Raw genomic sequence first — 22,244 nt, 5'->3', positions numbered from 1 at the left:
ATGCTGTCGTTATGGTGGGAGAGCGTTGACTCCTCCGCGGTCTTCATCCTTGTTTGTGACGATGAGATGGACGAGATGTGCATTCATCGACCAATAAATAATCATTCTGAGGTCTTCTTGTAGTTAAGAAGTCCCTTTTTCTTTCCTCGACATGCTTTTCTTTATCCATAGCATCTTTCAGAATTCCTCAATTTATGAGTGGATAATAATGAAGAAACAAAAAATTCAAAGGATGCCTACAAATATAGGTTAAGTCAACAGCATTTTTCAAGTAATATAGTGAAATTGAATAGAAAATAGTGAGAAAATTATGTTATACATGCAGATATATTCCTGACAACCAAGTAATTATTTCACTTATATCTCGAATTTGTTTGACATGGATTGTCCATCAGAATCTTGCTGATTTTGTTGTTGTTTCTCACTCGATTTACTCTTCATAAATTTCTTGACGTCTTCTTCCTTTTTATCGACAAAAGAAAGCAACTCCTTAATGTAACTTGTACATTCGACGCTCGTCTCGGATCCAGAACACCCAACTTTAGCTTGAGTACTATATTTGCGATACTGACAGAGTGTCTTCAGGAAGAAGATCATGAGAGCCATCAAACAAGCAAGACCGCAGATGAGAAAAAGGCCCCAGAAGCTGGCAAAGCTTAGCTGGTTTGAATCAGTGTCACTGTCCTGAGAAGTGCATCCGCTCTGTGTCAACCATTTGTCGTGGATCCTTTGCAGATCACCATTCTCTGACAGCGTTAGGATGGCGGTCGACAAGTCCAGCGCAAGAGGAGAGTCTCTTGGGAATGCCTGAAAGAGAAAAGCGATCACTTTCAATACCGCAATAGTCTTTAAGATTTGAAGCAGAGAGTAATGCAGCATTGCTGAACATCGACACATACAAATCCCCATCCACTTTTAGTGAACTCCTGACCAACCGTGATGTATTTGCAATTATCAGACAAGAAAACTTCAATGTACGGAAGCTCGTCGACGATTGCTGCTACGCCCCCACCTCGTGGCCCAAGGTCAAGTGCCCTTGCATATTCGTCAGGATCATTAAGTGGCACCAATCTGGACTCATCTATGTTGAGGTCTTCGATCATATAGTTTTTTGAAAACGAACCAACTTGGTATCCAATTGGGTCGGAACCTGACATTAAAGTATCAATGCCTGCAATCCTCGACGAGAGCTGCTGAACAGTAAGAATTGATGTCAGGTTTGCGGTGTAGCTCGAATTGATAATCAAGACCACGAACATCCATACAATCAGCACGAACCGTCCAAGGGTGCTCACAGTGGTTTCTCCTGAAACAACCATAGCTTTAGAACAGAACTTTCAGATTCCTATATTTTACTGATACTGTTGTGTGAATGAGGTTTACTTACTGTGAGCAAAGAACATCGTCGATAAACTAAACCTGCAAAAGTATGGAATTTTAAAAAGTCTTAGAGTATCTGGGAAAGAAAAGTACAAAAAGCCTAACAAAAAATTAACGAAAACAGGATCCACAGCATATGATTATAACATGGCTCATCTGCTAAGACACTCCATTGAAGATGAGGTATATCTATTTACATTAATCATTAGATGGAAAATGATTAAAAAGATCAAAACTTAACCCAACTAGCATCATATCCATCTTGAATATAATGAGACTTTGATGATAAAGTTTACATTAAAACCAGGAACTTAAAAGAGGATCCTTGGAATAGTCATCAAACTTTAGATTCACCCAATGGGTTAGAGTTTTTTTGTTGGGCTAATTGATACTCCTGTTGCTGAATCAAAATTATCTCCAGCATATCTAAAGCATGAAAACCAAACACCTGTGAGCCCAATATAACCCAAAAATTACTTCCTAAAACGATTGGGACGACATTATGTTGTCCATTCTTACAGGACTTGATGTAGTGAAGTGAAAATTATGTGAAATACATACGCTAAAAGTGCTGAAGAAGACATACCCAGCCAAAAGTTTATTCTATATGTTGAATTTCAGATGCAGAAAATATAAATGAGAGTTGCTTCACTGTTGCGTTAAATATTAAGCCAGGAGATGGTGATGTGACAGTACTAAAACTGAGATACATGGCGACGCCCAGATACACAGAGAATCAACCCTGTCCCCATCTATGCAGAGATAAAACCTCAGGCATCAAGATGCTAATAACAAAATGGATGCTGGATGCACAGTAAATAACCATTAATGCAACGATGTTAATTGCAAGAACAATTAATCGAATGTTCTGAGAACATATCAGTACAAGCACATGCGTTGTTTATCCTTTGTTTTCACATTGGTCTGCATGTAGACATTTGGATTTTAAAGGAAACATGCCTCTTATCCATCTGAAAAGCATGAGAACCACACTGCCAAGGGACATATGGAATGGTTTATTTTGCCAAAAGCAATAAGACCCAAGCATATAACCAGTGTACAATTCATGGAGTCCAAGAAGTATCTGATGAGAGTGTCCAGCCCTCTATTCCTATAGAACAACTACGATCGTCAATCACCATGCAAGAAGGTCCCTGTTACAGAAAAAAGCCCACACTTCCAAGACTACCTGCTATGGTATTAAATATCATAATAATAAGATAGAAAATATTACATGTGTATTCACGAGAATGTCAGGCAACAAATGAATGAACATAGTTCAGATGAAAAAATAGAGAAAAGGATTTATGCCTTCAAGATTTGACTTGTTGCCAGTAATATGACCTGTCACGTAATATCCACATTTTAACAGGTACTGGAAACTTCTCTAGTGTATCAGTCTATTACATCAGTTAAAATAACTCTCAGCAGTAGAGGATACTGACCAAAAAATAGTTGCAATTTGTTGCTTTGGAGACCCACGAAAATCTTGATTCAGACGATGCTCAAGAATCCAAACAACTAAACCCACAAAAAGGAAGAAAGCTCCTGTGGCGCACCACATTGTAGTGTTGAAAGGTTTTAGGAAAGCCCAAGCATTTGAGTGTTGCTCTTTGGCAGGTGCAACAATGACAAGCCCTGACTCTGCATATGGCTGCGTAAAATCAACGATCCTCGTTCGATTTGTCACGATAGATATGTCCCCCACAGCTGCATCGAAGTACTAAACATGCAAGTAAATAAGTTAAGATTTTTCTGAGAATCATTATAAGAACGGCGATTTATCAAATATGCAAATGACAACAGATGAAGGCATTTTCTAATTTACAAAGCAGTAAAGGAGTTTGAATAGAATACTAAAGCATAATTTCGATACAAGGGCAATACACACATTTTCATGAACTTTCTCCACCAATTCATCGTAGCTTGGATTCTTAGAACCATTTCCAAACAGAATGAATGACAATGGAACTGGATAAGGCAACAAGTTGACTGCAGCTTTAAACACATCAATACAGTATCCCTTCACATTGTCAGGGCCGTTATCTTTAGATACAAATTCTGTAAAGCTTGTTCTGTAAGGAACTCCAATTCTTAGAGACTTTCCACTGTTGGGAAACACCCAACCACGAGGCGTTGTCATAGTTTCTCCAGGCCAAATGACACTATAAAGCTGCTGACTACCGTCGGAAGTGTTTGGTCGTTTACTGTACAAACTTTCTGGAGCAATAACTGAAAGACCCGAATAATTGGACCAAAATCCTATTCTCCTGAAACCTGTCCCTCCAATATTAAGGATATCATAGGCTGGATGGATCAAGTTGCCATCTGAATCGAACTGAACTTGACCGGTCAGGCCTGTAAACTTCGTCAGCAGCAGCTCATGAAGCAAATTGTCCCCGGTGTTGAAGTTCTTAATTGCAGTCAAATGCAGTGAACTTCCATTTGCATCTTGCAACTTAGGATCATCAGAGAAATTAAATGTCTGTCCTCCTTTGAGGAGCTGGTCGATAGCATGGGCAACTAACCAAACTGAATCATAAGCATACAATGCATATGTGTTCAAGCTTGAAGTGGTATTACCTCTCCGACGCATATCACTCCATCTTGATATAAATGATTGCTTGACATCAGAATCTGGGACATGCTGACGAAGAGCAATGACCCCTTGGATAAGGTCCATGGTATCAGGATTGGGGGAACCAAATGAATCTAAAACAGAAGTAAGCCAATCTGATGTGATCCATACATAACCAGTAGCCATCATACCACGATATTTTGCAATGGAGAAAACTTTAAGACCAGAATCAGGGTTCACATGAACGACATAAATTCGAGACTCCATGAAGTTTACTCTCACCAACAAATCATCAATAGCACTTTCGTTGGCATTAGGAGGGATGGCAGCTTTGTAGGAGATCTTAGTGTGTCTCTTCGCAAGTGCGTCACCCAAAGCATCTATTCCACCTCTCCCGAAGTCATCATCTGTGAAGATCGCAGTGACCTCTCTCCAACCATAGTTTCCAACCAAATCAGCTATGGCATTCATCTGGAAATAGTCACTTTGAGTCATGCGTATAAAATAAGAATGCTCGAGAGAAGAAAGGGCTGGGTCCGTAGCTGCAAATGAGAGAAGTGGCACATGGAGTTCGTTTGCAACATGAGAGACGACATGGGCAATCCCAGAGGACTGTGGACCAATGATGGCCACCACATTTTTCTCTATCAGCTGCAAGCCTGCAAAATCCAAGATTTTTCCTCATCAGACTCTTGCAATGTTCCAATCACCAAAAGACAACAAATTTCTTAGGAACTTTAATGGTACCGAACCAGATTTGCTTATCTGAATGGTGGAACAAGGACACGATTCCCTTGATATTGTAAGGGCGCATTACATGTTCTACAATGAATCTAAACAAATTCCATCTCAAACTAAATCCTGTCAAAAGTATTTCTTGTCAAAACTCACCAGGACTATCTAAAAATTTCTAGAATAGACGCCGAGACTGAAGATATTAGTGACAAACAGCAACAAAACAGAAAGAAAAGGAAGAAAGTTTCAATCAGAAGACACAAGAACAACTCGACACGAAAAAATTATGTCAGCGAGAATATATGGATTGTCAAAAACTTCACTGGAAAAACATGAGCTAAAGGCTTCAAATAACAAGAGGCACAATCAATCTATAAAATAGGGAAATGATTCTGCTTATAAGTTATATGTCACTTCACATACTTTCTATAATCCCAAAAAACCCACTGCAGTAGGTGTCCTGCGCATACAAGTTGAGCCTCGTCCCAGCGAGAACGCTCGGGCTGCTGTTGACATCCTCGACGGCCAGCTCGATGGCCAGCTTCGCCGCCCTCCCTATCGTCGAATCGAAGGTGAAAAGAGCCCCTACGTTGACAGCACTCGGCCAAGAGGCGATGTTGCCGCTGCCAGCCACGGTCCCAACCAGGCTAACGGAGAAACACAGAGCCAACAGAGGAACCGAGACCATCTTCCACAGGTTGGTTTGCTTGCGGCTTGTGGTCAGAATGACATTGCCGCCGGTGCTGAGGGTCCGCACGTCAACCTACCTGTGAGAAAAATCCAAGGTCATGGAGAGAGGGAGAGAGAGAGACAGAGCTAAAGAACCAACTCACCAAGACTCCCAAGTATTCAAATCCCATCAATGAGTATCTCATGAGAAGAGGTTTTGAGCCCCTTTTGAGGTCCAAAAGATTGACATTGATGTGCATGGAGACTGAGCAACACACCATGGAGATCTGTTTATAGACATTGTGGTGGTGTAAAGGAATCACTTGCCTTGCCACCTGATATTCCTAGGGTCTACTTGGGTCAAGGAAAAGGAATCCGGACTCTCTTTGCTACAGTGGAGAGATTTAAGCAAAGAACTATTCCTAATGCTCATCAAGAGGAGAAGAAATATGCCAATCAGCCACGGTTTAGCTTCTTTCTCCGGACTGTTCTACCTTTTAGCCCAAGAAATGAACACCGCAGTAACTCCTCGGTGCCTGCTGCTTTATGTAACCAAAACAAATTACTTCTTTAAGAAACTTGCGTGAATGCTGCTCTCTCTCTCTATCTGTGGTAGATCACGATAATAATGTGAAGACAAAATGTGCAAGTAAGATTCGCGTGACGCACAGACAAAGCTCATCTACGTCAGCAGATTCTGACGTAGATCTGATTCGGTCCCTGTCGTTGAAAGACATGGGTGGTGGGTACGTAGCCGCCATTCAAGTCTTTGGCGGAGATTGATTCCGACGCTCATTCTTCATGCCAAAAGGATCGGAGCATTTCCTCTGTAAAGAAAAATTATTTATTAGATTTCACACGCCTCTGTCGGGCCATTTGGTTGGCCCAGCGATATGAACCTTGCTCTGGGTTAAACGACGAAAATTGCTGAGTTGACTTGAGTTCTTTCTCTTGCACTTGTTTACAACCCAGTAGCTCATATACTAATTGAGGCTCATCTGTTAAGAAGTCAAGACCTCATGACATGATGGCAATTATGTTACAACAACAGAAAAGAAAGAACGCAGCAAAATGATCAAACGAGTGATTGATAAGTGCACAAGTAGCTCAAGTTGATTCACATTGTTCATAGCAGACTGCTAGACAAGCTCAAACGTTTCAGCAACCTCATCTGTATGTACAGTTTCTATCACTCCAACAGCCAAAATGATCGGACGCTCTTGTCCGTGGTGTATGGGTTAACCAATCTTGCTATCGGATAAACAAAACAGGAATCGAATAACAGATTCACGGTGCAGGTCATCTGGGTCCTGAGAGCTCTATCGCCTCGATGATGAAAGAAGATGCTTCATTGGCACCATCAAAACTTCTTGAGAAACTGCAAGACCTCCCGTAAATTATTTCGCCGTTCGATTCTTCAGTTTGTTCAGCTGGCCTGGCAATGGATTCAAGTGCCTTAACAACTTCAGACATCTTCGGCCGGAGGCTGGGATTAGACTGAGTGCAGAGAAGAACAACATCAACAGCATTTTCCAGTTGAGCTGTACTAAAGGAACCATTAAGATCCCTATCAACCATTTCATGGACTCTCTCCTCCTCATGTAAGGTCTTGACCTGCATAGCCATTAGTTCACCAATCAATAGCCAGTAATAAGGCAGCTCTTTAACTCCATACCAAGTTCCGTTATGATTGAAAGGGAATACAACACAAACTACCAAATCATTGGATCAAAGGAATTCAGCCTGTGCTGGTTATGTACACGTCAGGAGTGCCTTATAATTTGGTCTGCAGCATACATCACCTAACTAAGAAATTTTAGAGTGGTGGAGTTTGCAGAATGTCCAATTTTGTAATATTTTTTTCTCATTTTTTCTTATAGTTTGTGCATACTGGGAATTTTTGGGGATACACAAATGGCTGTTGTCTTGTACTTACTTTTACCTTTGGCACACTGAAAGCTCATCTTCAGCTTTGCCTGTGGATATAGGTTTAAATGACCAACCACATAATCTTCATGTCTTTATTTTCTTCTCTGATCACACACCGTATGTTATAGCAAACCATTGTTCATTATCTAATTTGAGTGCTTCGGGTGCCAGAAAGTCACTTATTATTGGCTCCTAACCATGCTTCCTTAAAAGTCGGCTTCATTGTTGCAGACCTACTTACTAACATCGTAGCAGTTCAATATCAGTTAGAAATTAGAGCAGGCTAAAACCTAATTTAACTTGATAATCCAAGCTGATGTCATGTCCGACAGTCCATATGCACATATGGGATTGGTTCATCATACCTTTTTTCAGCCATGGCAAGATTTATAATGACACTCAGAACATCAAATCTAGGAGATCGAAATATGCAGTTCCAACAAAAGCCTTGTCTTAATGTAGTTTCTTCTTTACTTGGCTAATCCTTTGATGATTATAATTAACTTTTGTTGGTCAGGAAAAAATCACTGTAGCATCACATGACAGAGAAGTTCAAATGCAGTAGTGTACTGCATAGGAGTTCAAAATCAAAAGAAACGTATGTCACTACATACATGATGTATGCTTGATAGTTGAAATAGCAAATCAGAACATAACAAACAAGATTAATCCAAATAGCTCATGTCAAATTTGACTTCCGATAGGCAATGGACCTGACTTTGATCTGTTATGTAGTTGATTGAGATGTAAGTTTAATTAAACAGCCAACTAGGAATGTATGAGATACACCAACATGCTGCAACTAAGCCTGATATCTAATCTAAATAGCAACCTAACTCAATGAATGTTGAAAATAACTATTCAACTTATCAGCTATATCACCAGTTATAACAGATTCCTTCCCTAGTAAACAGAGAAGTATAAAATTATGTGTACCTATATGATATATGCTCAAAAAGGAAATAAATAAATAATGCAGCAGAAATTATACAAGTATTAGTTATATATTGTTAATGAATGGAACAATGACATAAGAATTATTATAGAAAAGACATTTCTCATTTTGTCAAGTACTTGTTAAACTCCATGTGGTTAAGCAAAAGGATACAGGCAAACATACAAGGAAAAATTGCAGATATTCCTTCAACAAAAATCTTACCCAGTCGAGGATCATTCCTTTCTGGACATTACCATTTCCAGAGCTCATGGTCTTTTGTCCTGTTATCAACTCCAATAACAAGATGCCAAATCCATACACATCAGTCTTCTCTGAGGACTGTCCAGTAGAAAGATACTCTGGAGCAATGTGTCCTACGGTGCCACGGACAGCAGTTGTGACATGAGATTCCCTTCTATCAAGCAGTTTTGCCAATCCAAAGTCCCCAACAACTGCTTCAAAGCTTTCATCAAGTAAAATATTTGCAGCTTTAACATCCCTGTGAATGATTTTTGGATTGCACTGTTCGTGCAAATATAAAAGACCCCTAGCAGCTCCAATTGCAATTCGCATGCGCTTGTTCCAGTCCAAGGATGGTTTACTTTGACAACGATCTGCAAATAATAACTATACCTACTTAAAGAAGGAACTCAAGGAAAGTAAACAAAAGCCAATTATCTTTGATCACACCAATTTTGGAAGGCAAATGAGTGCAAATTTCAACTCAAGCCACAATAAGTTGCATTTCGGCTTATCTGAGCGATGCTCAATTGTAAAATCCACCAAGAGAAACAAATTTGAACTGGAAAACAAATCATAAAAATCTTCAAGAATAATCCTTTAACAGCTTCATGTCAAACCTGTTCCTCATCATGTATAAGGTGATGAAGTTCCTAAGGCTGTTTTTTCATAAAAAAGAAAGGGTTACTTACATCAGATTTTAAAAAAAATTATGCAATCAAAAACCAAAACATAAGTAGATTTAGCCATGATGAGTTAGTTCCAGAGCTTGAACACAATAAGAATCGCCAAGTTAATGAGATTCATCAAGTTATATAGTTACTAAGTTCATGTATCCATATCATGTTGCTAGAGAACCAAATAGATGCAACTACCTCTTAAACGATCAGCGACACTCCCATTTGGCATAAAAGGATAAACAAGCAGTCTCTCATTTGAGGTCATGCAAAAACCATATAGACGTAGTAAGTTCCTGTGCAAAGCTAGGCCAATCATCTCAACTTCTGTTTGGAACTGGACTTCTCCAGTAAAGTTGGGATCTTTCAATCTTTTCACTGCCACCATGGTTCCATTTCTAAGATGGCCTTTATAAACAACTCCAAATCCACCCTGTCCTAATATATTTTTAGCATTAAAATTTTCTGTTGCAGCTTGAAGTTCACGATATGAAAATCTCCTCAAGTGGCCCATTTCAAACTCATAGTCCAGATCTGCAGAGAAATCAGTAATTGGTGAGCATGCATTGTGTTCTTCATGATTATCAAATAGGGTGCTTGAAGGATACCGTCAGCTGCAAAGTGCATACTCCATTTGCAGCAACATAACCAGAAAACAAGTAGCAGCAAAGACAGTACTAAGGTACAACCAACACTTAGAGGAATCGCAACTGCTAACTGATGGTTGTTTGTTTGTCCTGAAGTTTTAGTTTCTGCAAGTCAAACAAACACAGATCAGTGCCTCTGATGATATGCTATGGTAAGTAACAACATCCTATTTAGCAAGTGAAATACCATTGAATTGTACGGGTACATCTGCACAACCATGTAAGAGAGATGTGTTGCAAAGAAAAATATTACCTGCAACACTATACGTACAAAGTTACAGTTACTAAAGTTTCAATAGAAGAATGTCATAGAATGTTAATCAGAGAAATCAGAGAAACACAATAACAAAAAGAATTCCAAAACTGAAGTGATTCGACGAAAAATGATCACTCAGAACCAAAAACCTAAAAAGGTTGGCTAGTCCAAAAGGTCTCTGCTCCATACCAGGTTAATTATGTTGAATTCAAGTAATGTTTACCTCGGATTCCTTCACGAGTTTAACCATATGCATTTTTGATTTGACATAATTGCAGATGGTAATTTGCCATCTCAATAGAATATTTATATAGAAAACATAAATTGCATCATAAAGGTTGTGTTACTATAAGCCAACCGAAGGTCTGCTGAAAGTTGACAACCGAAGGTTGTAACTCAAAATTCCTTAGGTAATTATAAGAGTGATATATCATGTCTAATTGCATGAACCAATATCAAGATAAAGACATGATATGGCAAGTCATCTTTTTTTAAATTTTGATATAGAACCATATTTAAACAAGAGAAGACAAAATAATGAAAAAAACAAATAATCGAGATTATACTAAATCAAGATAGTTAATCATAATTCAAGCCATCATAATGTCAATCAGTTTCAAAAGCCAGTGAAAAACAAAAACATAAAACAGAAGAAAAAAAATGAATTATATCTCATCTGGGGTCATCCTTCTCACCTGTAATCTTTTGCAAGGATCTTTGGAGTTGGTCCAGTGAGATTATTATATGAGACATCTCTGAAATAGTTTACAATTATAAGTTTTACTTAGCAAATAAAAGGAGAAATGTAAAATAGTTCGACAGGGTACATACAAGAACAAAAGACCTGAAAGATTAGCAACAGCCTCAGGAATCTGACCAGACAAATTGTTCCTGTTGAGACGCCTAAAGCAGGACAGAGTAGCATAACAACATCAAAAACATCAATTTCTCTAAACAAAGCCCTACTGAGTTCAAAATTTTCACTTACAAGTAAACTAATTGAGTCAGAAGCCCAAGCGACTTTGGAATTTCCCCAGTAAACTGGTTACTGGAAATATCAAGAGTCTTCAGCTGTGACAACTTCCCTATTTCTGGAGGAACAGGACCTAAAATTTTGTTATTTTGCAATAGCCTGAAATCAAAGATATCTTCAGTACTCGAGTTACATATTTGTAAATGCTATGCAAATAATGGGAACACTAGATACTCATGTCTTGACCAACAGATCTCTTACAATCTTTTGTCTACTTTCTTTTTTTAGGTACCTGTTCAATCACATTCGATTCAGCCATGAACACTGATGACTTTGGTTGTATCCTTGACCTCTCGAGACTTTTAACAAAGAATCTAACCAAAGATTTACGCTTGCTACTCATCTGTCAAGTGGCTTAAGGCAATACCCAGACCTTCGGACAAAACATTAATTTACTAGTAGCCCAAACTTGTACACCACTTTTAACTCATCTAAAAATGCGATGGAGATTGGCAGGAGACCGAAAAGTAAGGCAGAAATCTTTGGACTACTCACAGGGTTTGCAAGTGACTTAGGTTGCCAATGCTTGGAGACAGAGTCCCAGACAAACTATTGCTCGCCATTTCCCTGTTCACCCAACGCCAGTAAATAAAGAACCCCAAGTTAAGGGGAAAAAGAAAGAGGCAGCAGCAGCGGGAGAGTAATGCGCACAGGGAGATGACGAATCCGTCGGAGGAGCAGCCGACCATGAACCATGTGCAAGGGTCCACCGAATTGATATCCCACCCGTCCATCACCCCGGCCTCATCCCTCATCCGACTCTTCACGGACATCAGAGCCGCCACTGCTTCCGTAGTTACATTCCCACAAGTCATTTTGTTGCATAAATCCAAAGAAAAAGACAAAAGGAAAAGAACCCGTCTGCCATTCCATGGAGAGAGTAAAGCAATGAGAGTGTGCGGCCATGTACCTTCGTAGTTGACGCCTTTGGGAGAAAGAAGAGGGTCCGAGGAACGCACCATTTGGACCCAAAACAAGAAGGAGAAGAAAAGCAGCAGTAGCAGAGAATAGTGCTCCATTAATCGCTGCAACAAAGCTGATCATCACAAGTAGAAGGAAAGAGGAAGCTCGGGAAGTAGCTGATGACCATGGTTCGAATCGATGCTCTGCCTACCTCCCCGAGGCGAGGTCTCCGTTCCTGGACTCGCACCCGTTTCGAGGTCTCGTTCGCCGCGCGCACCGAGAGAGGAAGAATTAAAAACGAGGCAACAAAGGAGCAGTTCATTAACAACAATAGTATTAAACACAAGCGTCCTCGTTGAACGGAGCCAAGGCCGCGAACAGCTGGATTCACGGACGGCAGCTGTAGGAAGACGGTGATATGGCCTCGAGATGGGAGCACCATGTCGACGGTACCACCCACTGATGCGTTGCCCTCCTCAGCGCCCGCTGCACCGCACGCACACTACCACCAGCGGAGATTTGACTTCGTTGTCGAAAGCTGATGATTCGGTCTGGCCATAGCTGAAAGACATGGACAGCGCCGGGTGCAGAGTCGCGCCTCAGGCTGTTTCACGTACTTGTGTCGCGACAAATCTGTTCACATAAACCGAGAGAGCGTTGTAGATTTGTTCTTCTCGCTTCTTCGTGTTCTGAGATCGTGCAAGAAGTGCGTCTTCCGTCGCTACTTACGTCACGATCGAGGGACGTGGCGCGCATCCACGAGGTCATCGAGTCGGGACATGAGTCGTTGCGTAAAGCGAAACATTTTGTGTTGGGCTTTCTGTTAAGCCCAGGAGCAATACAGGGCCCAGTTTTAGGGCATTCTTTGGATCTTGAGCGACAGAGATCGGGCCGTCGTCTTCGTTCGGCTCCTCTTCCACATTTCCGCCGCTGCTATGACGCCGATTAGTGAGTCTCCCTCTTCTCCTCTCCTTCTGCTGCCGCTTTGCTATTTTTCTCTCACTTCTATCTCTTAAGGGGTCATAATAAGCCCTGGATCTCGTCATCGTATACATGGATCTGGAGGAATATTTCGCACCTTTGGTCCGCCAACGCAGAGCCCAGTCATAGGTGTTCCAAGGTTCGCGTCATAAATGAAAACAATGTCCCGATCAATCTTGCCTCTCTTTACAAGATTTGCACTTTCTGCCTTCCTATTAGAATTAATCCCAAACAGATTAGGAAACATTAGCTTAAGAGGTGAGGACTAATCCATCAATCACACAGAAAGGTGAATCCTGGAGCTACTTCCAAGCTTGTACATAATGGGATAGGAAGAGATACCTTGTCTTATCAATTCATGAAATCTGAAAGTTTCAGTACAGTTGGTTCCTCTAACATGAAGTCTGGAAGCTATAATAAAAGATGTCATAGTGCTTTAGAGTTTTGTCATGCTTCAAAATTTATGGTAGAATAGAGTAGCCCTTGAAATGATACGAGAAAATTTATATTTCATTAACATTGGACTGGTGACGGGCTATGTTTCTACTCGTTCTGTCGCTTTCCGTTGAGATTCTCAGGCTGGAGAGAGGTTAAAGGCAAGCGGATCCTTGTCCCCTCACCTGTTTATAGTTTTTGTTCAAGGACTATCTGCATCATGTCTTAGGCAAAATCCACAAAGTGCAGATTGCAAGATGTGCCGTGACACAGAACGGAAGCAATAAAACATGGCTGCTCTGGCAAGCCTTCAAAGGTAGAACTAAGATTCATTAAAGGAAGAAGGAAGAAAATGAAGATCTTGGAATACTAAAGTCTTGTTCAAATAAGATCACAAAGAAAATAAATAGATATGATATAGGCAATACTTGTACGTTAGTTTTTAGTGTATCGGCGAAGTTCTACTGTAAGTCCTTATCTACCATCAGGAGTAGACCAACTTGCAACGATTGGGAGTAGCATTAGATTTAATGAAAGGAGTCCTATTCCTCTCTGACCCACTTCATCACACCCTTTCCATTCTTCTATCTCTTTTATATCCGTCTAAAGATCTTTAGGTTGTTCAACTTTTAAACCATAATTAGTCATATCTGTACTAACATCAATTTAATGCCTTTCTTTACAGAGATGTTATCATTCATTAGGGACATCCTATGGCATCTTAGAGACCAGAAACTTATGGTATTTGGTCTTATCTTCACAGTTTCATCACTTATCAAGGTCAGGATTACAGAAGATTTCTTTGTTTAGTTCTATTGTTATGTCTCATGGTTGTTTTGCCGATGGTTATTGCTATCGTTCAGTATTTTATTAGCATTTGCTTTCCTAAGTGATTAGGGCAGTGATCTCTCAAAAATTGAGAACTTTGCATCTTTGATTCTGATAAAATTATTATTCTATTCACAAGATTGAACACTTCATATTATGAAGAGAACTAAAGAATCTCAATATGATGGATAATATAGCAATGCCAAAAAAATGGTCCTTGCTCAAGGAAAGCTAGCAAATCTCCTTATGATACAGAATATTAACAATGCAAAATGAATTGCCTCCTATTGCTTTTCTAAAGTTAAACACACATGATATCCAGTAGGGTTATGATATCTAGTAGGATTTTGTCAAGTTAATTGCAGAGTTAAGGGGCAAAAGATGTCTAATACTTAACTGCCACCGAGTGTGCTCAAAACTATATGAACTTAAGTACATACCTTAATTGAATGCAAAATATCCCCAGTGCACAATAAAAGTGAGTCTGTAACTGTTAGTATCGACAACTATACTACAGAAACCATGATGCTACCTGTGTTTCCAAAATCTTTGTTCTGGTATGTTATATTACTGTAGCATTAGCACAGATCATTCACAAAAGCTCACATGTGAAGGTTAGCTTGTTTACAATTTTGTGCTGAAGTATCTGGCATTGACTGCAGGAAGTCTCATCCAGCTTCACTTGCTTTTTCACATAATTTGGAGTTTTAAGTTTTTTGTTTACATTTTATTTAGAATGATCATTTTTGTTATTTTTTTAATTTGGTCACATAATATTTGTGTCTATCATTATTTTGGCAGTTACTTTCATCCACAGACTATCTTGAGCTCTGTATTGTCGTATTTGTGCCAGGTGGACAGTTATAATAAGATTTCTGACCATGTTGGAAAAAGCAGTCAGAGACTTGTTGGCTGTTGGCCAGTCTCTGAAGCATATCTTACTAGTTCATACTTTGCACAACAGAAAAGCCTGTTTGATTCAGATTGTCATGATTATCTAGCTGGAGAGTTTAGTTCCGGTGACTTCTGTAAAGGGATGGCTAGTGAAATTAGCTTGCTTCAACTTTCAGATCTCCAGCGACGACTTCATGGTGAAGGATCTCATCGTCACTTAATATCCACCTTGAAATTCATGAACAGATCATACATTAGGTCTTTGCTTGACTCTCACGACTGCAAAGCAGTAATAATCGAGAGACTTCCAATCGGTATTTTTGCTGATTTATTTGAGCTACAGCATCTTGTCCACCGCAAAGGTCAACAACAAAAAGTGCACTACAAACCATTTCCAATTATTTTATTCTTTGTCTAACCTTTACATCTTCATCAATTCTTGCAGTTTTTTTGGACGCTGCTGTTTTCGGAGACACAAATTTGGAATTGCCCTCTGCACTCTCCAACAGATCAATTGTTGAGGTTCACATGAACATTGGCCATGAGAATCCTTTGAGGGGCTATGAAACTGTACTGGAACTTCCTCTGCATGCTAGATACCCGGTGAGCTCAAAACAGAAGCACTTCTGAGAAGTAACAGATATTTTAGTTTGATTAATTTCTACACTAACTGAAGACAAACAAAAATTTTGCAGAAAAAGGTCCTGCAAATATGGCATTTATAAAAATTAAACTGAAAGACACTAAGCAACCTGATTATGTATCTTAGTTCACCAAGTTTTTTCAATTCAAACTAAATGCTCCACGGACTCCTGACTTACTAAGAGAATCATATTTTAGGTTGGCTATTTCTATGGCAGACTTTAGTGATGATTCTGAGAATAATCTGAGATGACTTAACTGTTATTGGATTCCTTGACCTTCCTTTGCAAGTTTGTATTTTGCTTCATTATTGTGCAGTTTGCAAGTTGCAACCCAGTGCTATAATTTTATAGTAATGAAGGAAAATAGATGCACAAGAAATTATGTAGTGAATGAATGGATGACTTTAGATCCAACATTTTTTGAGTTTAATCATATTATTCCGTAGGCATCAATTTGGACATTGCTGGTATTGGCAATTATCTCTCAGTTTTCTCTAATTGTATCTACATTATTATGGGCATTATCATCTTGTGATCCCATAACATTAGTTATCTACTAGGATAGAAAATTCTTTCTGTATATTTAATGCATGCAACTGGAAGATTTTTCACATTTCTATCTCATATTCTCATTCACCTATTCTTTTAAACTGTAAATTTGGAAACCATGTTCCTAGGACATGGGAGTTTACAATCATCAGTCAACAAGCTAAAATTTGCATTATAAATCTTTAAGCTATGCCAACTATTTTCCAGATTTACACAAATCGTGTGCCCCCTAAAATGCCTTTGGAGCTTTAAACAGAAATTAGGAATTTTAGAGTAAAATATCAGCATTTGTTCCTTGTGCTAAGGCATCTTGAGTCAGTCTTTAACTAAAGTGAACCTTTGGGAAAAGCTTAGTTGATTTTTGTTCTTATACACTTCTTGCACTCCATTGTCTTGTTGTTAGAGGCATTCTGCGTCTTCGCATGTTTGTGATCTCATGTGCTTGTGCCTAGGAGAGGAGTCTTGTTAAATAAGATGACTATAGCAACCTTGAGTTTCATTTCTATGTGAATCACGCAGAGGATGATCATCAAGCTGGAAGGAGTGTCATCAGAAGCTGCTATTGTTTCAACAGTCTATGAGATTGTTGATTATTGTGCCAGCTAAATTATCATTTCATTTTTCTTTTCAGATGAGGTAGTTCCAGTATATGTCTCCTGTATTTGCTTTAAGCATCTCGGCAGCTGTAGATTTGAATGCCTGACTACTAATGAAATGGTTGCAATAGATTACTAGCAAACACCAGGAAAATTAGGAGCTGACTAAGCAAGCTTTTTACTTTCTCTGGACTGGCTGAAAAAAGCTACCTTAGCAGAAACTTAGAAGTAAATTTTGACATGTCAAGCATGTATGTCATTTAAGGTACCTCTTCCATATTCTACTTCCACATCTTTCATTGAAGACTTATATCAACTCTTGAACTTCCACCAGCTTCCCAGTATCATGTTCTCATGCTTCCTGAATACTTTTGGATGATCTGTTACAATGTTTCTCCTTTCCGTGAAGTCAGGTCTATCAGCATTCTACAATAACACAATACCTTTGCACAGAGGTGATAAATATCCTAAAAGAAGCATGAACTTACTGTAATCTGGGCTTGGAATCAAGCTTATTTCCTTTTGTAAATGCCTTTTATGTTGCATTTGTTTGCTTTTCAAACTCTCTTCCAATTACCAAACTCAATTAGGATTCCTGAAACATGTCATTTCTCTTGCAGCCCCTTGATGATAGTGGCTATGCAGAAGTCCAATTGGGACATCCGGATTTGTTTCTGCATTGCAGGTCAAAGGAAGCTCAGTCAGAACCGTGTTTGTGGAGACTCACTGAAGTGAATGCTGGGCCTGCAAAGGCAGTCATGTGGCGTGTTCCTTCTGGGAATGATGCACACAGAGGCATTGTATCCAGTGTTACTTTTGTTTCAGCATTGGTTTGTGCTCTATCTATTGTTGTTTCTGCTATTACTTCTAGAAACAAAGATGTCAGACGGTCAAGATGACCATCTAAGAATGATTCTGCTTGCATTTCATGTCAGCGGCTCTCGTATTCTAATTCTCATAAATTCTTTGCAGAGGTTTTCTCAAAATTATTGCCATGAAAAATAGCTTGTTTAGCATTTATTATCACGAAAGCTAAATCCCTCTTGTTGCTTTAACATTTATACTTGTACAGAGGTCTTTTCTCTTGAAACTTTTTGTTAGATGGCTCGTTTCAGCCCGGTTAGTGCCAATAGATCTAATGATCCTGAGTTCTCAAGCTCGGTAAAGGCTGAGACTGAAGCTCTTAGATGAATTCAAGCTATAGGGATTGATGTTGGTTTTTGCTGAAGTTTAATAGATCTTGGTTATGATCCTCGGTGTTCACTGTACAGAAACACAAACAGAGTATGCAACATTGCAAACACCAAATCAAGCAACGAACGCTAAGAATCATCCCAAATGGAGAATGGGAGAGTGAGATAAAACTGCCAGCAAAGCAATCAACCCAACACAGAGCACAAATTGTTTGCTAGCAGAAGAAATTAAGAGACCTCATAGATCTGATGAAGAATCCCACTCTTCATAAGTTTAATCGGATAGATACCAACATGACCAAAGATTCAAGATAAACACCCCTTAGGGTACATACAAAGCAACAGGTGCAAAATTTTCTATCAATCATCATCCACATGCAACCAACATCGAATAAGAGGTCATCCACATATAACCAAAAGGTTAGCGACGATGAAAAACAGCGTCAAATGTCATATAAGGAAACTCAGAAACAATAATGTTACAATAACGATAATGGATTCTAACAGTATATCTGAGACTATTGCACGGAACATGGTCAGCTCAGAGTTTCTTTGACAATATGCATCAGGATGGATTCTAACAGTACATCTGAGACTATTGCACGGAACATGGTGAGCTCAGAGTTTCTTTGACAATATGCATCAGGATGCTGAAAGTGGGATAGGCCTCACAGTACTCTATCCGCCGAAATGCTGTTTCCACCCTCTCCTTTGAACCGTCGTTCCTTAACAAGATGAATCAGGATGCTGAAAGTGGGATAGGCCTCACAGCACTCTGGATCCGCCGGAATGCTGTTTTCACCCTCTCCTTTAAACCCTCGTTATCACACTCTACTTCACCATTCTTTCCATCCAGCCGTGCGACGTCCCCATCAACAGTGACAATCAACTTTCCTTCCTCTCCAACCTTGACGTCCCCAAAAAGGGAAACCAGTAAACTGTAGATGACTTTATGGGCCATTTTCTCCATCTCTTCTTGTGTCTTCTCAGCTTCTGCAACAGCTGTTACCTTTGGACCTTCTCGGCTGATGTTCAAGATCATAGCAACCACAGAGTCAGATACCATATCGCTAATTGGGTCAGATGGCCACTGCATTGTCACGTATTTCTCCGTTTCCTGCCGTATTGTCACTCTGTCATGCACAATCAATGTAGGCACATCAGGCTCTTCTGTAGGAGCCTCAACGCTTTCATATATTTGCTTCAGCCTGTGCTTTATAACTGAAAAAGCACCAGAATAAGGGATGGAGATCCTCTGGGTAATGTTTGCAGTAGAAAGCTGAGAGAAGACATGAAGATCATCCGGTGCCATTATCTGATATGTAAAACCCTTCTTGACAAGTAAGCCACTAACTGTTTCTCCTACTTCTGGTGTCTTCTCAGCTAGCCTTCCAATAGTTTTAGCCATTTTCTCAGAAGTGAAGTACAACTCTACTGATTGGCAATTCTTAGGTGTCATGATTTTTGTATTTTTATCCGCAAATTGGCTTATAAGCTTCTGCTTAAGCCTTCCCATCTCATTGGCTTCTCCATGTACAAGAATTATGTTTGGTGGCATAAGCTCATTTAAAAAAGCACTTGTCTGTGCAAAGTCTGCATGAGCTGAAAAAGAGTTGTAGTATACTTGCATGTTAAGAGGAGCAGTGAGACCATTCATGAGGGTGACTTCTTTGGGCTCATTGAGGATAGTTTTGGCGAGAGTACCCTCCACTACATACCCAGGAAGCACACAAGCATTTTTCTTATCTGAGCACCATTTATCAAATAGTTGCCTCGAGAGACCACTTTGTAAGCTACCTGGACTTGCCATCACAACTGAGGGACCAACATCATCAAAATTCTCTATGCTCTTCAATGGAGAAATGTGCTTGAAGTCAAAGGGGTTCGAATTTGCAAATTGGTTCCTGATCCTCTCATTCATTGCATTTATGTAGGTCTGATAGACAGCCATGCACCTTTTGGCAAGGGGAGAGGCATAATATATCGGAATGTTATGGAACTCAGGGTGGTTCGACCAATACTCATCAAGGATAAGGAGCAACTCTTGGGCTCTGCCAAGAGCAAAAGCAGGGATGAGCACACGACCGCCTTGAGAGATTGTCGAGTGGATGACATCCGTAAATCGTTTCTCCCGTATAAGGCGGGGCTGGTGGAGCTGCACGCCATATGTGGACTCAATGATACAGATGTCCGGTGAGAACTGGGGGATTTCAGCAGCACGGAGATGGCGATCTTCCTCACGGGAGTAGTCTCCAGTGTAGAGCACCCGGACACCAGCAATGTCAACCATGAACATGGCAGCGCCTAGGACATGACCAGCAGTGTAGCACCAAAAGCGAATCCCATTTACTTCCACAGTCTGATGAAAATCAATAACCTGAAATGGAAATAGTGGTTTAAGTTGCCCATCGTATTTACTGTAATCATCCAAATGAGACAAAAGACAAACAGATGCTTCTGGAGAAATCATCCAATCAATTTCAAGCAAAAATTAACTAATGAAAAAGACAGTGAAAAGACAACATTAGTAGTGTTAAACAATATTCTAAAGATGTAATACCTCAATTTTATCCATCGTGCGAAGTATGTCTTGCTCATCATAGAGCATATCCTCAACTGAAACTTTGCTCACTTTGACATAGTCCGACAAAAGAAGCTTGTAAATAGCCTTTGTAGCATGAGTCATGAAAACCCGACCTTTAAACGTAGTCTGGAATACATTTTAAACATGTGAGCATGAAAAAGTATGGTTATGAAATCTCTCAAGAAAAAAAATGGTGCACACCTTTTCCAAGAAGTATGGAAGCGATGCAGCATGATCAAGATGAAAACTGAAAATTAAGCCAACATTCGACCAAGTTAGATCATTTCGCTCAAAAGGTTAAATGTGACATCCATAAGTGGTGAATGCAATGAACGGAATTAACAAGAAAAATAATTGGTGAATGCAATGACCTAAAGTGGACTAACAAACACTAGGTTTCCTAGATCCAGCATGTTATATGATCATAACAAACACTAGGTTTCTTAGATCCAGCACGTTATATGATCAATCAACCACAATCTAACTAGGGCCTGATGAATAGCACTTGGAACCATAATTCACTGCCAAGACTAAATTGGATTGCGAGTTAGAAATGCTTGATTCAAGCAGCATCATCTGACAAAATGCAAAGTCTTCCTGGGATTCTTAATTCCAAGCGACAACTTCCAATGAGACGCAAAGTCTTCTTTTTGAAAATTTTATCATGTGCATATCATATGTCCTGAGGGATCAACTTGTACTGCTGATCCCCTTTGTGGTTACAATATGATGAGAAGAGGTAGCAAGAAGTGCAACCTGACAGGTTATTGCAAGGGAGACAATCAACATGTGACAAAAAAGAATTAACCGAGAAGAGGTTGTGCTCTGTCCTGCAACAAGCAAAATACAAAATTCTAGCTTCCCGTGTCTCAGTTAGAAAGATTCATCCGGAATAGGATAACAACAGTCCACTCTTTGCGCTTGCTTATTCGGTTCACTTTCCACTGACATCTATTACTATTTGTTTGAGCAATAGGTCAAGAAGCTAACAAGTTAAGAGTTGCAATATACCCAATATACAATAGAAAAAAAGGAAGGAAAAGGAAAATGGAATGACCACATACTGTGTGACGAGAAGCACATCAATAGTCGAGGGATCAATCTCGTCGAAATAAGGCAGTGCAGCCATCCCAGAGTAGGCCGGATGAATCCCACAATCAAACTGCCATCCGAAACCAAGCGAGAAGCTTAATGCAGCATCTATACAATCTCATACATGGCAAACTCATCCCTCACCGAGTATCTAAGCAATAGAAGATAAAAGATATAGAACGAACGCAGAAAAGGTGACGGCGTTTTACCAAGACGATCTTTCCTCTGTAGGACATGTAGACGCAGGACCTGCCCACCTCACTGCCCGCCCCCAACGGGGTGACGATAAGCTGATCCCCCTCCCTCGGCCCCGCCGTGGCGGCCGTTGTATCCCGCCGCTTGAGAGACGAAGTCTGGCCGGTCATGGCGGATGCCATCCCTCCCGGCCGCTCGATCACAGCGAGAACGACGCAAGAACACCAACTCTTCCGGTTGCTAGGGTTTGATGAAGAAAGATTTGTCCG

General features: G+C 40.0%; 4 protein-coding genes across 9 annotated transcripts; 1 reads left to right on the top strand and 3 right to left on the bottom strand.

Annotated features, from left to right (window-relative positions):
- Positions 1-209: 209 nt before the first annotated feature.
- Positions 210-5,665, bottom strand: LOC135640703 (glutamate receptor 3.5-like). The gene is made up of 7 exons (XM_065155399.1): positions 5,527-5,665; positions 5,117-5,460; positions 3,272-4,617; positions 2,826-3,103; positions 1,388-1,419; positions 900-1,306; positions 210-807 (listed from the first exon to the last, which is right to left on the bottom strand). Exons 2-7 carry the CDS (start codon positions 5,379-5,381, stop codon positions 358-360), a joined length of 2,778 nt encoding a protein of 925 aa, XP_065011471.1. The 5' UTR covers positions 5,382-5,460; positions 5,527-5,665; the 3' UTR covers positions 210-357.
- An 808-nt stretch (positions 5,666-6,473) lies between these two features.
- On the bottom strand, positions 6,474-12,708 carry LOC135640181 (probable LRR receptor-like serine/threonine-protein kinase At5g45780). Of its 3 annotated transcripts, XM_065154401.1 has the most exons (11): positions 11,992-12,708; positions 11,733-11,865; positions 11,577-11,648; positions 11,037-11,180; positions 10,880-10,951; positions 10,744-10,803; positions 9,980-10,053; positions 9,754-9,897; positions 9,344-9,679; positions 8,451-8,842; positions 6,474-6,976 (listed from the first exon to the last, which is right to left on the bottom strand). In XM_065154401.1, the coding sequence occupies exons 1-11, from the start codon at positions 12,098-12,100 to the stop codon at positions 6,662-6,664; spliced, it is 1,851 nt and encodes a 616-aa protein (XP_065010473.1). In that variant the 5' UTR covers positions 12,101-12,708; the 3' UTR covers positions 6,474-6,661. The 3 variants fall into 3 exon arrangements, with proteins under 3 accessions (XP_065010473.1, XP_065010472.1, XP_065010471.1); XM_065154400.1 differs by having other exon boundaries at positions 11,577-11,865; XM_065154399.1 differs by having other exon boundaries at positions 9,980-10,045; positions 10,893-10,951; positions 11,577-11,865.
- A 109-nt stretch (positions 12,709-12,817) lies between these two features.
- LOC135640182 (uncharacterized) lies at positions 12,818-17,882 on the top strand. Of its 4 annotated transcripts, none has more exons than XM_065154404.1 (5): positions 12,818-12,932; positions 14,086-14,180; positions 15,082-15,319; positions 15,568-15,725; positions 17,532-17,882. In XM_065154404.1, the coding sequence occupies exons 1-5, from the start codon at positions 12,920-12,922 to the stop codon at positions 17,808-17,810; spliced, it is 783 nt and encodes a 260-aa protein (XP_065010476.1). In that variant the 5' UTR covers positions 12,818-12,919; the 3' UTR covers positions 17,811-17,882. The 4 variants fall into 4 exon arrangements, with proteins under 4 accessions (XP_065010476.1, XP_065010477.1, XP_065010474.1 ...); XM_065154405.1 differs by lacking the exon at positions 17,532-17,882 and adding an exon at positions 16,835-17,523 and having other exon boundaries at positions 12,819-12,932; positions 15,082-15,484; XM_065154402.1 differs by having other exon boundaries at positions 12,826-12,932; positions 15,082-15,484; positions 17,532-17,840.
- A 609-nt stretch (positions 17,883-18,491) lies between these two features.
- On the bottom strand, positions 18,492-22,233 carry LOC135641238 (cleavage and polyadenylation specificity factor subunit 3-I-like). The gene is made up of 5 exons (XM_065156464.1): positions 21,990-22,233; positions 21,753-21,850; positions 20,890-20,935; positions 20,665-20,814; positions 18,492-20,481 (listed from the first exon to the last, which is right to left on the bottom strand). The coding sequence occupies exons 1-5, from the start codon at positions 22,155-22,157 to the stop codon at positions 18,844-18,846; spliced, it is 2,100 nt and encodes a 699-aa protein (XP_065012536.1). The 5' UTR covers positions 22,158-22,233; the 3' UTR covers positions 18,492-18,843.
- Positions 22,234-22,244: the final 11 nt, after the last annotated feature.

The sequence above is a fragment of the Musa acuminata genome, chromosome BXJ3-6, assembly GCF_036884655.1.
Source record: "Musa acuminata AAA Group cultivar baxijiao chromosome BXJ3-6, Cavendish_Baxijiao_AAA, whole genome shotgun sequence".
Classification (NCBI taxonomy): domain Eukaryota; kingdom Viridiplantae; phylum Streptophyta; class Magnoliopsida; order Zingiberales; family Musaceae; genus Musa; species Musa acuminata.
This window is presented reverse-complemented; position numbering and strand designations above follow the sequence as displayed.

What these genes read in the sequence shown, in the direction of transcription:
- LOC135640182 (XM_065154402.1), top strand. An exon ending in CAGTTTCATCACTTATCAAG is followed by an intron (nt 14,181 to 15,081) that starts GTCAGGATTACA and finishes TATTTGTGCCAG; the next exon opens with GTGGACAGTTATAATAAGAT. An exon ending in CTCTGCATGCTAGATACCCG is followed by an intron (nt 15,726 to 17,531) that starts GTGAGCTCAAAA and finishes TTTCTCTTGCAG; the next exon opens with CCCCTTGATGATAGTGGCTA.
- LOC135640181 (XM_065154400.1), bottom strand. Translation starts at nt 12,100, where the DNA reads ATGGAGCACTATTCTCTGCTACTGCTGCTTTTCTTCTCCTTCTTGTTT. An exon ending in CAAAGGCGTCAACTACGAAG is followed by an intron (nt 11,866 to 11,991) that starts GTACATGGCCGC and finishes CTACGGAAGCAG; the next exon opens with TGGCGGCTCTGATGTCCGTG. An exon ending in TATGCACTTTGCAGCTGACG is followed by an intron (nt 9,680 to 9,753) that starts GTATCCTTCAAG and finishes ATTTCTCTGCAG; the next exon opens with ATCTGGACTATGAGTTTGAA.
- LOC135640703 (XM_065155399.1), bottom strand. Translation starts at nt 5,381, where the DNA reads ATGGTCTCGGTTCCTCTGTTGGCTCTGTGTTTCTCCGTTAGCCTGGTT. An exon ending in GTTTTTTGGGATTATAGAAA is followed by an intron (nt 4,618 to 5,116) that starts GTATGTGAAGTG and finishes TGGATTTTGCAG; the next exon opens with GCTTGCAGCTGATAGAGAAA. An exon ending in CTAAAAGTGGATGGGGATTT is followed by an intron (nt 808 to 899) that starts GTATGTGTCGAT and finishes TTTCTCTTTCAG; the next exon opens with GCATTCCCAAGAGACTCTCC.
- LOC135641238 (XM_065156464.1), bottom strand. Translation starts at nt 22,157, where the DNA reads ATGGCATCCGCCATGACCGGCCAGACTTCGTCTCTCAAGCGGCGGGAT. An exon ending in ACAGAGGAAAGATCGTCTTG is followed by an intron (nt 21,851 to 21,989) that starts GTAAAACGCCGT and finishes TTCGGATGGCAG; the next exon opens with TTTGATTGTGGGATTCATCC. An exon ending in TTCCATACTTCTTGGAAAAG is followed by an intron (nt 20,815 to 20,889) that starts GTGTGCACCATT and finishes AATGTATTCCAG; the next exon opens with ACTACGTTTAAAGGTCGGGT.